The 15,670-nt window shown below is 40.7% G+C and overlaps 1 protein-coding gene across 4 annotated transcripts in view; it reads right to left on the reverse strand.

Annotated features, from left to right (window-relative positions):
- The window catches only part of MYPN (myopalladin), a 114,723-nt gene that overhangs the window by 58,985 nt on the left and 40,068 nt on the right, over positions 1-15,670 (reverse strand). For all 4 annotated transcript variants that reach the window (XM_070364520.1, XM_070364519.1, XM_070364518.1 and 1 more), the window contains 2 exons: positions 6,834-7,009; positions 3,663-3,714 (listed from right to left, as the gene is read on the reverse strand). In XM_070364520.1, the coding sequence (XP_070220621.1) occupies positions 3,663-3,670 (8 nt within the window). In that variant the 5' untranslated portion in view covers positions 3,671-3,714; positions 6,834-7,009. The remainder of the gene's footprint in view (positions 1-3,662; positions 3,715-6,833; positions 7,010-15,670) is intronic.

Consider the following 15,670-nt stretch of genomic DNA (forward strand, 5'->3'; position numbering starts at 1 on the left):
AAATTCTTTCAGCAAAGCTTTCAGCACTGCTTACAAAACTTTTTGTTCAACATTATCGCACAAACGTTTATTGAGGGCTTCTCTGCTGTACACTCTGTTAGGCAATGTAAACAGGAAGATGATAAGACGCCAGTTCTGTCCTTGAGTTCACTGCCGTTCGCAGAGCTGGGGACTCAAACGTGTTCATTGCTGAGATTCAAGACAAGGGCTATGACAGTGCACGTGCAAAAACTTTTTTGAGGTTTGTTTTGTTGTTGCTCTCTGTGTTTGTCTTCCCCCTCCCATTCCAAGGAGGAGGCCAGGCTTTGTACATTTTTGCTTCTGGGATTTTGATGTGGCAAACAGCAGAAATCGCCCAAGACAACGAGCTCTTCATGTTTACACAAATTAAATTAATGAGATTGTTTGAAGGGCAGGGGAGCCAGAAAGTATTCTTGAGAAGTCTGCAGAGGGGAGATTATTTCAGTTTTGTTGTGGGAGAGAGAGAGGTCTGGGTATCTTGCCAGAGAACCTAACAAGAGAGAGAACCTGAGTCCAGACAGAATGGCAATCCTTTGATTAAAGGCTCCCAGTCTTGCTAACCATATCAGTCCCTAAGCATGTCAGGACTTGAAGGGACCTTGAGATCTGGGACATAGGCTTCTCACCCTAATCTGTGGGGGTAGATGACCGATGTCAGGATAGGCTCCTCTTTTGTCTGTATGTTACCTCTCTTTGCCTTAGCTTCCACATATATAAAATGAGGAAATAATAATTCTTACCTCACAGGGTAAAATAAGGTAATTCATGTAAGATGCTTAGTGTGTGTGTTAGTTGCTCAGTTGTGTCCGACCCTTTGTGACCCCATGGACTGTATAGCCTGCCAGGCTCCTCTGTCTATGGGATTTCCCAGGCAAGAACACTAGAGTGGGCTGCTGTTCCCTTCTCCATGGTATCTTCCCGACCCAGGGATTGAACCTGGGTCTCCTGCATTGCAGGCAGATTCTTTACCATCTGAGTCACCAGAGAAGATGCTTAGAGCAATGTTTAATACCACACTATATATCTATATCTATGTCTGTGTCTGTATCTGTCTATATCTCAGGAATCTTTGCTCATTGTTGGAGGCAAAACTGAAAGTGAAACTGCAAGTCGTGTCCGACTCTTTGTGACCCTGTAGACTGTACAGTCCATGGAATTCTCCAGGCCAGAATCCTGGAGTGGGTAGCCTTTCCCTTCTCCAGGGGATCTTCCCAACCCAGGGATTGAATCCAGGTCTCCCGCATTGCAGGTGCATTCTTTACCAGCTGAGCCACAAGAGAAGCTTTGGCAGCAAAAGGGACACCCAATAATGACTGAATATTTTCCCAGAGGCAGGTAGAGTGGGGTCTCAGAAGCAGAATCATTTTATGGTGTAGAGGCTATTAGTTTTCCTGAAGCATCCATTTTCTTCTTCTACAATAACAGAATCCCTGATTTCTTTCCATGGCTACTCCAAAAAAAGATTGCATTTCCCAACCCTCCTTGATGCTAACTGTGGCCACATTCTGGTCATGGGAAATGAAGGATAGTGCTGTATGTAATTTAAGAGAGATGACCTTAAAAAAGAGGTTGGGTATGTCCTTTATTCCTTTCAATCTTAGACTGAGAAGATGAGGCTGCATCTTGGAAGGAGGCAGAAAGCTGGAAGCAGACTGGAGTCCAGTGCAAGGTGGAGCTGTTTTACCAGCCAAATTCATATTTTTTATGTAAAGGAGAAAAATATTTGTCTTATTTAAGTTACTTTTATTTGGGGTCTCTATTTATACCCAACTGGAGCTAAATCCTAACTACCACAAGTAGATTTAAAGAAAATGAACAAGTGAGATATTTCTTATTTAAGTTTGTATGTCAAATTCATACCCATTAGGCTTGCAAGCCGTGTTATGAGAGCCTTGAGGAACGAGTGATGTGCAGTGGAGAAGGAGCTTATTATGTGACTTGACTGGGTTTTGGAGGATAAATAAGAGTTTGCCAGGCAGAAGTGATAGAGCAATCTTAGCAAAGTGAACAGAATGAAATGGCAGCTGTGTAGAGAGCCTGAGGTGGGAGAATGGTTGAGGAGGGGCAGGAAAGCCTGACTGATACTCTAGTGAATAAAGTTTTGTATGCCCGTATTGAGATTTTTTTTTAATGTTTTTGCTTGTTTTGTTTGATTTTTATTTTCCAATAGACAATACTTTTTTAAGTCAAGAAAATGATAAGCTCAGAATGATCTTTTAACTGGGTAGTTTGGAAACTATAAAAGAGAGAAAAAGATTGGAGCACCTATAAAGAGGTGATTGGCATAACGGGAGAGGAATGAAGAAAAAAGTGAACTGAAGCCATGGGAATGACAAGGAAGAAGGTTAAAGGGAGAAATAATTTACTCTGGTTATAAGTTTTCATATGTGAACAAAAGCTAAAAGCAGTTTGCCATTCCAAAGTAGACATGTGTGTGTTAGTTGCTTAGTCATGTCCGACTCTGTGACCCCATGGACTGTAGCCCACCAGGCTCCTCTGTCCACGGGATTCTCCATGCAAGAATACTGGAGTGGATAGCCATTTCCTTCTCCAGAGGATCTTCCCGACCCAGGGACTGAACCTGGATCTCCTACTTTGCAGGCAGATTCTTTAGCATCTGAGTCACGAGGGAAGCCTAAGATAGGCATACTCCCTACCCCCACCGCCACTCCCCAGTTTGAAGAATAAGTCATGATTTCTACCCTTAAGGAGCTTGCCCTCTGTGGAAGAGGATAGAATATGCAAATTCAGTTAACAACTCCTTACTCTTTCAGACATTGCCTATGTTTCAGAAAGTCTCAAGAGACGGCTGTTTCTAGTTCCTATGCTTTCTGTCCACAATTTCCTCTGCCTGAAACACCCTTTCCTCTCTTGTTTGGGAATCTCCACCTACTGTTCTTTTAAGAGCCAGCTTAGGGTCCCCAGCTCTGTGACACCTTTCCTGATCTCCTTCCCTCCCCAAGCAATAAGGGGTCCTTTGTGTCAAATCCTTAAACCCTGCACATGGGTCTGTCATAGTCTATTATACTTTATTACTCTTAATGTCTATATACATGGTGTACATTTTTTGCTATATTTGCTATATGTATATTTCTTTCTACTAGGCTGTGAGCTTCTTGAAGGCAGGAAGCATCTGATTTTTCTTAGTATCCAGTGTATCTGGTGAAGCACTTGATACAGTGCTCCTCTATAGGTACAGAGTAGCCTATAGAGCTATAGGTACAGCTTAGCCAACGGTTGTGGAAAGTAATGTAACTTTGTTCAGTACCCAATACTTTAGCAAAAAGGTTATGACTTGCCCAGATAACTTATACATATATTTTTGGTTCACCAGATTGTGTGTTATTTTGAGTACTATTCTTTAGTCAGAAAACATGATTTTTTTTGGACCACTGAGTTATTTGTTCTTATTCTTTAGATATAAGTATGATGGTGTTTTATAGGTGATATTTCATTTTTAAAACATTGGGAACACTAATCTTTTAAGCAACAACAAGCAAAGAAATAGCTTTTTACCCAAAGTCACTCATTTTTTTTTTTCTGATGTCATACCCTGCAGCCCCACTCTTCAAGTTCTACTAAACAATTAGCAGTTTTCTCAGGACCTGAGGATGCTAAATAAGATAGAAAATTGGAATTACCGATTCATTTCGTCCTTGTTAGGGTCCCCTTCTGAGTCTGAAGAAGAAACCCCTGGAAAAATAAAAACAAGTCATGTAATTGTAAAGATAATTTCTTAAACCAGCTTCTAGGCATTTGAAGATTTATGGAAGTTTAGACCTAGAAATAAACTCAGTGATTCCCTGAACTAACACCCATTTTACAGATAAGAAACTATACCCTAAGTAGTTGAAGTGCTTGCTCAGGTCACATGCCTAGTTAGTGACAGAATTCAAATTAACTGGTCCGGGGATTTCCCTGGCAGTCTAGTGGTTAAGATGCTGTGATTCCATTGCAGTTAGGCACCAGTTCAATCCCTGGTCAGGGAACTAAGATCCCACATGCCATGAGATGTGGCCAAAAAATAAAAGAAAAACAAATTAACTGGCCCAAATTCTGTGGGTTCTTTTATATAAAACACCTGCTGACACCTTTAGCTTAACAGAGCAGTGTTTGCAGACATTCTGTATTGTCCATAAATCCTCTTGCTCTTGGCCTACACAGATTAAATAAAAGAAGGGATTACATTAGATTCCAAACATTGTAGGTGTAGGTGGATGCCCTTCCGTCCAGTACTAATATTAACAAGTCACTCTTCATCTTGGGAGATGGGAATATTTGAAGCTCTGCTGCCAAAAATTTTTAAAAATCAGCAATTGAATCTCAGCACTGCTAGCAGAGCTTTGATCCCTGATTTGTTTCTTAATATAGTGAATTCTAGGAAGATATCACAAAACTAAATCTGGAGGTATTTATGTACTCCAAAAATTTGAGGATGAAAAAATATAACATCTATTTATGTATTATTCGTTTTTAGTATCATTATTCATATATCTATTCAATAAGTGAAGTGAGGTGAAGTGAAGTCGCTCAGTTGTGTCTGACTCTTTGCGACCCCATGGACTGTAGCCTACCAGGCTCCATCCATGAGATTTTCCAGGCAAGAATACTGGAATGGGTTGCCATTTCCTTCTCCAATCTATTCAATAAAAGTTTATTAAATAACCACTATGTACCTGGTACTACATAAGATATTAGAGATATAAAGAAGAATGAGACAGTTCTAACCTTAATATCATAAGAATACAATATTTAAGTGCTAAAAGCAAGGCATGCATAAGGTATAATAGATGATAAAAGTACTGAAGAGTGGCTCCCAGGAAAAACACAGACGATGAGAGGAAACAGGATCAAAAACTTAGGTTGATATATAAGGTACATAAATTGATTCCTCCCTAAAATTAGTCATATAAGTTTGGTACTGATATTAATGCCTTTCCAAGGCTCCGAGATGGTCTTCCTGCTTCTATGTTTGACTCCTTTTGGTATATTTTCAGCTGGGAGCCAGAGTGACCCTGTTAAAAACTAAGTCAGATCATATTACAACTCTGCCTGGAATCCTTCAGAGCCTCCTATCTCAGAGGAAAAGCCAGGTCCTTGCAGTGACCCGTGAGGACCTACGTGATCTTCTCACTGCCTCCTCCCACCTCCACCCCATCCTGAACTTCTGACCTGCTCATCTCTGTACCTAAGACATGCACACTCCCTCTTCTGAGCCACTGCGCTGGCTGATTTCACTCCCTAGAGTATTCTTCCTTTGAATATCCCTGTGACTCACTCCCTCACTTCCTTCAGGTTTTCATTTATATGTCACACGGTAAGTTCGGTCTTGTACTGCAATCTGTACACACACGCGCACACACACAGGCATGTGTGCATTCACATACTTCCTATCCCTTCTACTTCCTGTCATAGTGCTCATATATACTGTAAGATAACAGAAAACATAAATTTTTCTCTCTGCCCCTGATTCCTGGCACAGAGCTCCTAAAACCCGTATAATCCCCTAAGTGATGAGCACTTAAGAGCATCTCTTGCTCTAATATTTGTCTTTAACCCTGTCTCTGACTCAGGGCTTCTAAAACTCTAATAAATTCCTAAGTGATGAGAGCACTGGGAGCATCTTCGTTCCAATGAGGTGACTTTGGGTGGCTTCTGGATGGGGGCTGGTCACCCAGAAGACCAAGCTGTGATTGTATGTGTGTGTGCTAAGCTGTGTTATGTCCGCCTCTCTGTGATCCTGTGGACTGTAACCCAGCAGGTTCGTCTGTCCAAAGGATTCTCCAGGCAAGAATACCAGAGTGGGTTGCCATGCCCTCTTCCAGGAGATCTTTCCAACCCAGGGATTGAACCAATGTCTCTTTTATCTTCTGCACTGGCAGACGGGTTCTTTACCATTGGCACCACCTGGAAATCCCTACGGTGATTAGAAGCTTGGAATTTTCAATTCTACCACATCGTACTCCAGAGAAGGGAGGAGGGCCGGAAATGGAGTTAAGAGTTGATCATGCCTGTGTGAGAACACCTCCTTAAAGTCCCAGTAGTGTGGGGTTTGGAGAACTTCCAGGTTGATGAACACAAGCACACTAGGAGGACCGCACATGGCGACTTCCCGGTGGCAGAACCCCTGTGCTCAGAAGCCTCCCACACCTCTCCCTGTGTATCACTTCACCTGGTTGATCACGTGTATCCTTTATCACACCCTATAGTAAACTGGCAAACATAAATAAGTGTTTCCCTGAGTTCTGTGAGCAACTCTAACAAATTAATTGAACCTGAAAAGGGGGTTGTGAGAACCTCCGATTTGTAGCCAAGTCAGACAGATGTTGTGGGTGACCTGGGCACCTACTCCCTGTGATTGGCATCTGAAGTGGGGTAGGAGCAGTCCTGTGGGACTGAGCTCTTAACTTGTTGGATCTGACCTTATCTCCAGGTAGATGGGTCAGAACTGAGTTAAATTGTAGGAAACCAAATTGGTGCCATGAAAAATTGTTTGTTGGTGTGAGAACCATCTCCCTTATCATACACACACACACACACACACATTGAATTTGTATTAGAACTATTTCATGTATCTCACATAAGTATATATTTTGTTTATCTCATTTATTTTCTCTCCTATGACAGTGTTATTGCCATCTGTCCATGAACCTGGGGATTTTTGTCTCTTTGTCTCACTGCTGTTTTCCTCACTGAAGAGTGTGTGGTAGAGAAAGCCCTTAATAAATATTTATTATGTATGTATTTAACTTATTTATTATAACTATATATCTTATTAGTAAGTACCATGCTCCAAGAGTATTTTGCTTTACCTTCTATGTAAATCTCAGCAGAAGTTGAATCTGTCCCATAGATGTTAGAAGCAAAGCAGGAATAACGTCCAGTGTCCTCTTCAAAGGCTTCAGCAATGGTCAGTGAGTGCAGATTTCCTGCCTGGATGATGTGAATGTCTGGGGAATTTTCAAGCTCCTTGCCTTCACAGTACCACCTGCAAGGAAGAATATCGGCATGATTGAAATGTGAGAAGTAATAACATAAATGGCTCCAGATGTTCCCTAAAAAGAAAATTGCGGCAAACTTGGAGTCAAAACATTAAACGACCCAGTATTATGGTATAATTTGGTTGTAACAATGAGAAGAGCTGGCAGGATTCAAGTCACGGTGACATTATATTCAGGAAATTAGAAAGCAGCTCCTATTAAGAATGATACAACCAAAAGAAGATGAAGAGATTTCGAACACTGCCAACCACGGAGAGCAGGGTCTTTGATGTGGAACTTCACCTACAGCATTCTATAGTATGCATTCAGTAAGTGCTACTTTAGCTTATTTGGAAGGAATCTAAGGAATATTAAAGGTTTGTGAAGTTAAAGTTGAACACTCATTCCCTACTACAAAATTGCATCAGACCTAGCTAAATGAAAGTTATTTTGATTGGTTACTTGAATCATCAGATAAGGGGGCTGGCTCGTATTTTCCTAGGAGTGACCCAACTCTGGCAAATAACCTAAGTTAAATGTATTTCTATATGTTAAGGTATTTTATTGTGATGTATATACTTGAGGTTAGAAATTTTTATTATGAAAGTTTTTCACCAGAAGTTTGGACTACTACTACTACAAGTCGCGTCAGTCGTGTCCGACTCTGTGCGACCCCATGGACTGCAGCCTACCAAGCTTCTTCTTTTTTTTTTATTTGCTATTTTACAACTTTTAATTCACAACTTTACAATGGCATATTTTCTTGTTTGCTGGTATAACTTTAGTAGTTCAAGAAAGTCCATGGGATTCTCCAGGCAAGAACACTGGAGTGGGTTGCCATTTCCTTCTCCAATGCATGAAAGTCGAAAATGAAAGTGAAGTTGCTCAGTCGTGTCCGACTCTTAGCGACTCCATGGACTGCAGCCTACCAGGCTCCTCCATCCATGGGATTTTCTGGGCAACAGTACTGGAGTGAGGTGCCATTGCTGAGTAATGCATAAAATAATGTTTAAAATGTGAAGGTACATAATAAGAGGAAAAGACATTAAAATCACATGGAGATAGGGGTTTCACTGGTGGCTCAGTGATAATGAATCCACCAGCCAATGCAGGAGACAGGGGTTCCATCCCTGGTCCAGGAAGATCCCACATGCCATTGGGTTATTAAAGTCTGTGTGCCACAACTACTGAGCCTGTGTTCTAGAACCCAGGAGCCCCAACTATTTTGAGCCCACATGCCGCAGCTGCTGAAGTCTGAATGCTCTAAAGCCTGTGCTCTGCAGCAAAAGAAGCCACCAAAATGAGTAGCCTCCACTCACCACAACTAGAGAAAAGCCTCCATAGCAATGAAGATGCAGCACAGTCAAATAATAAATAAACTACATGGAAATATCATTGTTCATGATATTGATTGGCAAAAGCCTGAAAGTTTAACCACTCCCCATACACTGCTAGTAGGAATGCAAAATGGGTTGTATACAACCCCTATGAAAATATGGCAGTGTCTACCAAATTTACAGATTACATTTATCCTTTGACTCAACAGTCCCACTTGTGGAATCTATCATACAGTTACACTTGTTGTTTATTCGCAAAGTCGTATCCAACTCTTTTGTGACCCCATGGACTGTAGCCTGTCAGGCTCCCCTGTCCATGGCATTTCCTGGGCAAGAATACTGAAGTGCGTTTCCATTTCCTTCTCCAGGGCCTCTTCCTGACCCAGGGTTCAAACCTGTGTCTTCTGTATTGGCAGGCCGATTCTTTACCACTGAGCCACCAAAAAAGCCTACAGATACACTTGCATACATACAAAATGACAAATGTGTAGGTTACTTATTTAAATAGCATAAGGTTGGAAACGACCCAAGTGTCTATCACTAGGGGACTGATGAAACTCTGGAACAGCCTCGTAATAGAGCGCTATGCAGCTCTAGAAAGAGAATGGAAAAGATCACTATGTACTCATATGGAAAGAACCTGAAGATACATAGTTAAGAATTTAACAGTAAGGTATGAAATAGTACATGGAGAGGGTTAGCTTTTGTATAAGAATTGTGGGTTGTTATGCATTGAATTATTCCCCCACCGAAAGATATGTTGAAGTCCTAAGTACTTGGGAATATGGCCTTATTTGGAAATAAGGTCTTTGCAGATAAAATCAAGTTATGAAGAAGTTATTAGCATGGCCCTAATCCAATATGAGTGGAGTTCTTCAAGAAGAGAACAACTTCAAGTGAGGACAGTGACATACAGGGAGAATGACATGATAACACAGGTAGAAACTGGAGTGATGCAGCTGCAAGTCAAGGAACGCCAAGGAACGCCAAGGAACGCCAAGGAACGCCAAGGAACGCCGCCACCAGAAGCTAGAAAAGACTAGGAAGGAGTCCACTTGGAATCTCAGATGGAGCACGGCCCTGCTGATGTTTTGATTCCAGACGCCTAGCCTCTAGAGCTGTGAGACAGTACATTTCTGCTGTGAAAGCCATCCAGTTTGTGGTGCTCTGTTACAGTAGCACAAGGATGTCAACCCAGGGGCAAAAAATCAGATATAGCCATGTTGTTTGCATATACATAAAGAAAACTAAAAGAATAAAGTGAAAATCAAAGTGGCTTCCTATTGGGGTGAGGGGAAATAAGATGAATGAAGACAAATGTGAGATGTCTCACTGTACCCCTTTTATAATTGTTTCCATATTTAAGTAATAATTATTAATCAGCATCATCATAAGAAGTAATTGGGGAGGAGGCATTACCATTATTCAATGGCAAGAATGAAGGAGTCCTGGCAATTGCTAATCTTTCTTGTAATTTCAGATCTAACCATTCAATGCCTGAACCTTTCCCTCCCACTGTTTGTAAAGCAAGATTCTAAAGCACGTTTAAGAAAACTCACCTATTCAATGACTTCCCAAGAGATAAACTTTCCTCTGCTGTTCAATAAATACATCATATTCACCTCTACATTCAAGCCTCTATTCATGTTTGTCTCTTTCTGAGATTCTCTTCCTCACCTTTCAGCTACTGTAAATATAACTCATCCATTAGTTTGGCTCAGATATCACCTCCTATGCAAAGCACCTTTTACCATCAATTCTCAGTGATTGTTACCTTACCTTTTTTTTTTTTTGTCACTTTACTTTTTTATAAAAAACCTATATTATGTCATGCAAGTCTTGATTATACACTGTCTTTGATTATTCTTAGCCATGAAATTAAAAGACACTTACTCCTTGGAAGGAAAGTTATGACCAACCTAGATAGCATATTCAAAAGCAGAGACATTACTTTGCCAACAAAGGTTCGTCTAGTCAAGACTATGGTTTTTCCTGTGGTCATGTATGGATGTGAGAGTTGGACTGTGAAGAAGGCTGAGCACCGAAGAATTGATGCTTTTGAACTGTGGTGTTGGAGAAGACTCTTGAGAGTCCCTTGGACTGCAAGGAGATCCAACCAGTCCATTCTGAAGGAGATCAGCCCTGGGATTTCTTTGGAAGGAATGATGCTGAAGCTGAAACTCCAGTACTTTGGCCACCTCATGTGAAGAGTTGACTCATTGGAAAAGACTCTGATGCTGGGAGGGATTGGAGGCAGGAGGAGAAGGGGACGCCAGAGGATGAGATGGCTGGATGGCATCACTGACTTGATGGACGTGAGTCTGAGTGAACTCCGGGAGTTGGTGATGGACAGGGAGGCCTGGTGTGCTGCGATTCATGGGGTCGCAAAGAGTCAGACACGACTGAGCGACTGATCTGATCTGATCTGATCTTGATTATTCTTGATTTGGGAGAATTTGTCTCACCAGTTTCACTAAATTTTAAGCTCCTTTGTGTGTAGAGATGGTACCTGACAAGCTCGGACAGTTTTCTATACATTCTCTCTTTTGGCCATTGTCTCATCCCTTAGTTTCAATTAACACTTCTACTTGGGATAATATCCAAACCTGCCTTCTTTTACTTCTGGATCTCCTCTCCCATCATTCTCCCTTCACTATGTTGCAACCACACTGGTCTTTTTCCTATTCTCTGAACATATTAAACTACTCTCCATATTAGGATATTTGTACTTCCTAAAATCCTTATCCCCCAGTCTTTGTAAAAACAGGCCCTTCTCATCAGTCAGGCCTCAGTTCAAATGTCATCTTCTCTTCCTAATGTAGCTTCTTTATCCTCAGACACCATCACATTATTCTCTTGTGTTATCCTCACAGCACTTATTATCATCTGAAATTATCTTACATACTTGCTTATTTTGTTATCGTTTGCTTCTCCTACTAAGCTGTAAAGTCCATTAGAGGATCTTATCAGTCTTATGAATATAATCCCACACCTATGACAACATCTTAGCACATAGTAGTAGGTATGCAGAAAATACGTGTTGCATTAGTTGAAAGAACAAATGATGGAAATAATTGATCATTAATATTTTGTGAGTACTTTATTTGCTTTCATTAAATCCTATGCCAGTGTTTGCTCTGTTGTGGCAGCAGAGGTGCATGCAGCTGCTGAAATGGGTCCCTAAGTCTCCCAGAGCATCAGTCTCAGCAAGACCCCATGGAACTTGTAGGAGCACACCCTCAGAGTATGTGTAGTTGTAAATACAAATAGTGAGCATCCAGACAAACATTTCCACTGACAATGACCCTAACATGAGAATAAAGGAGATTTTTAAAGGGATTTAAAAAAATCACAAGGACCAAAAGAATGAGGAGGGAGACAAGAGCAGACCTGAGGCCTCAATCACTTTTGAAAGGTGGAAAGCAGAATGAGAAGCCAGGAGAGTTGAAAAATCTGAATACCAGGTGCCTGCTTGGGGATGTCATTGAGAAGAAGGCAATTTGTGCAGTAGAACCCCAGAAAGTTACAGGATTTGAAGATGCAAGTTTGGTGGAAACACTAAGAATAGGGGAGGAGATACAGAGCTTAAAATAGGGTCACTGATTTCAGGTTGAAAAAATGAGTATTTATATTCCCACAGCAGGCCGCATCCTTTCCTCTGAGCAGTTAAGAGATGCCCTAGGATGAAGGCTGAGTTGTTGGCTGCATGAGCAGCTGCTCCATATTGGAGCAAGAGGAAAAGGGGCTTCAGGCAGAGTTTCTCCAGGGAAAAAACAAATGGGCTTGGTGGCTTAACTGCATGGAACAGACTATTTATTAATAGGACATGTTTTACAAAGGTATTGGAAAACTGAGACAAATTGTGACAAGACCAGAGAGCCAAGCACATAAAAACAATAGTCATCAACTCCAGGTGAAAAAAGTTGTACAGGCAAGAAAACAGTCACTTCTCCCTATTGGATTTGGCAGAAAATGATACTTACATAGTGACAAGAAGTTATACATTAAAAATTTTTAAAACAACAGTGTGATATGAGGCAATGAAGGAAGGAACAACAGAAGTTCTGGTTTGGTGAAGGGGTGCTAACCCACCATCTTCTGGAACAGGAAGTCAAGAAAAAATAGCATTAACATACCAAGCAATTGTGGTTTATAAGCATATTACAGTGGTTCTTTTCACTTTCTATGAAGACAAAACTATTTTCATATAATACTAAGATACTATTTGCCTTTTCACTGTGTTGATATTTACACTGATGGTGCAAAAGCCACAATGGGTAAAATTGTTGGTGCTTTAGCAGCATAAAGCTGATGAGTGGTCACTGTGTTTTCCATTGTCACACTTGCAGTTTAAAAAAAAAATCCAGGTTCACTTAAAAATGTCATTGATTAAGCAGTAAAAGCCATCTCAACCTTGAGTCCACATCTTTTTAGCATTCTGAGTGGTGAAATGGGAGGTATCACACAGCATTTCTACTGAATATGGAAGAGCAACCGTGAGCTTCCTCATGTTCAAGCTGGTTTTAGAAAAGGCAGAGGAACCAGAGATCAAATTGCCAACATCCGCTGGATCATGGAAAAAGCAAGAGAGTTCCAGAAAAACATCTATTTCTGCTTTATTGACTATGCCAAAGCCTTTGACTGTGTGGATCACAAGAAACTGTGGAAAATTCTGAAAGAGATGGGAATACCAGACCACCTGATCTGCCTCTTGAGAAATTTGTATGCAGGTCAGGAAGCAACAGTTAGAACTGGACATGGAACAACAGACTGGTTCCAAATAGGAAAAGGAGTACGTCAAGGCTGTATATTGTCACCCTGTTTATTTAACTTATATGCAGAGTACATCATGAGAAATCCTCGACTGGAAGAAACACAAGCTGGAATCCAGATTGCCAGGAGAAATATCAATAACCTCAGATATGCAGATGACACCACCCTTGTGGCAGAAAGTGAAGAGGAACTCAAAAGCCTCTTGATGAAAGTGAAAGTGGAGAGTGAAAAAGTTGGCTTAAAGCTCAACATTCAGAAAACGAAGATCATGGCATCCGGTCCCATCACTTCATGGGAAATAGATGGGGAAACAGTGGAAACAGTGTCAGACTTCATTTTTCTGGGCTCCAAAATCACTACAGATGGTGACTGCAGCCATGAAATTAAAAGACGCTTATTCCTTGGAAGGAAAGTTATGACCAACCTAGATAGCATATTCAAAAGCAGAGACATTACTTTGCCAACAAAGGTCCATCTAGTTAAGGCTATGGTTTTTCCTATGGTCATGTATGGATGTGAGAGTTGGACTGTGAAGAAGGCTGAGCACCGAAGAATTGATGCTTTTGAACTGTGGTGTTGGAAAAGACTCTTGAGAGTCCCTTGGACTGCAAGGAGATCCAACCAGTCCATTCTGAAGGAGATCAGCCCTGGGATTTCTTTGGAGGGAATGATGCTGAAGCTGAAACTCCAGTACTTTGGCCACCTCATGCAAAGAGTTGACTCATTGGAAAAGACTCTGATGCTGGGAGGGATTGGGGGCAGGAGGAGAAGGGGACGCCAGAGGATGAGATGGCTGGATGGCATCACTGACTTGATGGACGTGAGTCTGGGTGAACTCCGGGAGTTGGTGATGGACAGGGAGGCCTGGTGTGCTGTGATTCATGGGGTCGCAAAGAGTCGGACACAACTGAGCGACTGATCTGATCTGAGAGGAGCCTAGTGGGCTGCCTTCTATGGGGTCGGACACGACTGAAGCGACTTAGCAGTAGCAGCAGCAGGCACCTAATGCATGAAACAATATCTTGAAAGAACAGCTGACAAATTATGGTTATTTAGATTTGGGTATTTGGCAGACATTTTCTCAAAAAATGAAGGAGGTAAGCCTGTTCTTTCAAGCAAAAATAACTGATAACATTTGTTGTCAAGGAAAAAAACTGGAACTTTTAAGGAAAAATTAGAGTTTTGGAAAGCTTGTATCTCCCACAGTGAGTTTAGGACTTCCCAATACACAAAGAGATTTTTGGTGAAATCAGTGATGATATTAACAAATATGATTTAAAAATATATAATAAAATGTGTCAAAATTTGGAAGACTTTGTTTTCCAAATGACCAATGCATGATGTTATCCATTCAAAGTTCAAGACAGACAAAGGGTTTTATTATAGCAGGGTACAAAAGTTCATTGGTATGGTTTCAGATTTCATACTGCAACTAACCTTTAAGAAACTACTCCTAGTTGAATTTTCATGTAATATCAAGTTAGAATAGCCACATTATCTGAAAAGTCTATTAAAATATCCCTCCTGTTTCTAACTACATACGTGTACAATGCCATATTTAAAAAATTAACTTCAACCCAAACATATCACAACAAACCAAATGCAGAAGCAAATATGAGAATCCAATTGTTCTCTATTAAGCCTGACTTTAAAAGAGATTTGCAAAAAACATAAAACAATGCCACTCTTGTAACTCAAAATCTGAGGGGAAATACGGTTATTTTTTCATAAAATTATTTATGTGAGCATGTTTATCATAGTTTTTTCTTATTCACTTCAAAATAACAGTTTAAAATATTTCTCAATTTTAACTTATGATAATCATGGATATAATTCACATAGATAAAACCTCTTTTGGGTCTCAATAACTTTCAGATTGTAAAGGGGTCCTGAGAACAAAAAGTTTGAGAACCACTGGCATATTGTTTAGAAATTCATAGACGAATAAATAGAAAACTGCCAAAGGAGTCGAAAGTGGTCTTTTTTCAAAAAAATATTATTTGACTTTTTAAGCAATATACCTTTATTCATTTGAGAAGGCAAATATGAATAACTATTTCAAACAGATATACAAATACCTTCCCTTATATAAACGTTACAAGGTTGTGTTGTTTCTTTAGATAACGTTTCTCTTCTTTACCAAAATGAGAGTGGAAACATCTGTGAGCAATTGGACAGCCTGAAGGTGATAAGTGGAGTGATTCAAATGCCCAAACTCTCCGTCAGAAGCATTTTTGTCTTTACTCAGATGCCCAGGATGGCTTCAGCCAGCCCCAAAGGACAGCCAGTAATCGTCGTCACCCCTACTTTAACACCATGACCCACTCAGAAATAATGCACTGGTCAGGCTACCTTCTGAGAAACATATTAAAATGTACCCAGCGACGCTGAAGACGTTTGAGGGTCAGGAGGAAACATGCTCTCCTCCAACGTCTATCTATGTTAGGGAATGCTTTCATATAAGTACCCTGCCCGGCTGCATGTTTTTAGAACTCCAAATCTTCATGACACTTAGAGAGTAGCAGTGGGTGCCAGGCGTGATTCATGGCTCAGCGGAAC

The sequence above is a fragment of the Bos mutus genome, chromosome 28 (assembly GCF_027580195.1).
Source record: "Bos mutus isolate GX-2022 chromosome 28, NWIPB_WYAK_1.1, whole genome shotgun sequence".
NCBI lineage: Eukaryota > Metazoa > Chordata > Mammalia > Artiodactyla > Bovidae > Bos > Bos mutus.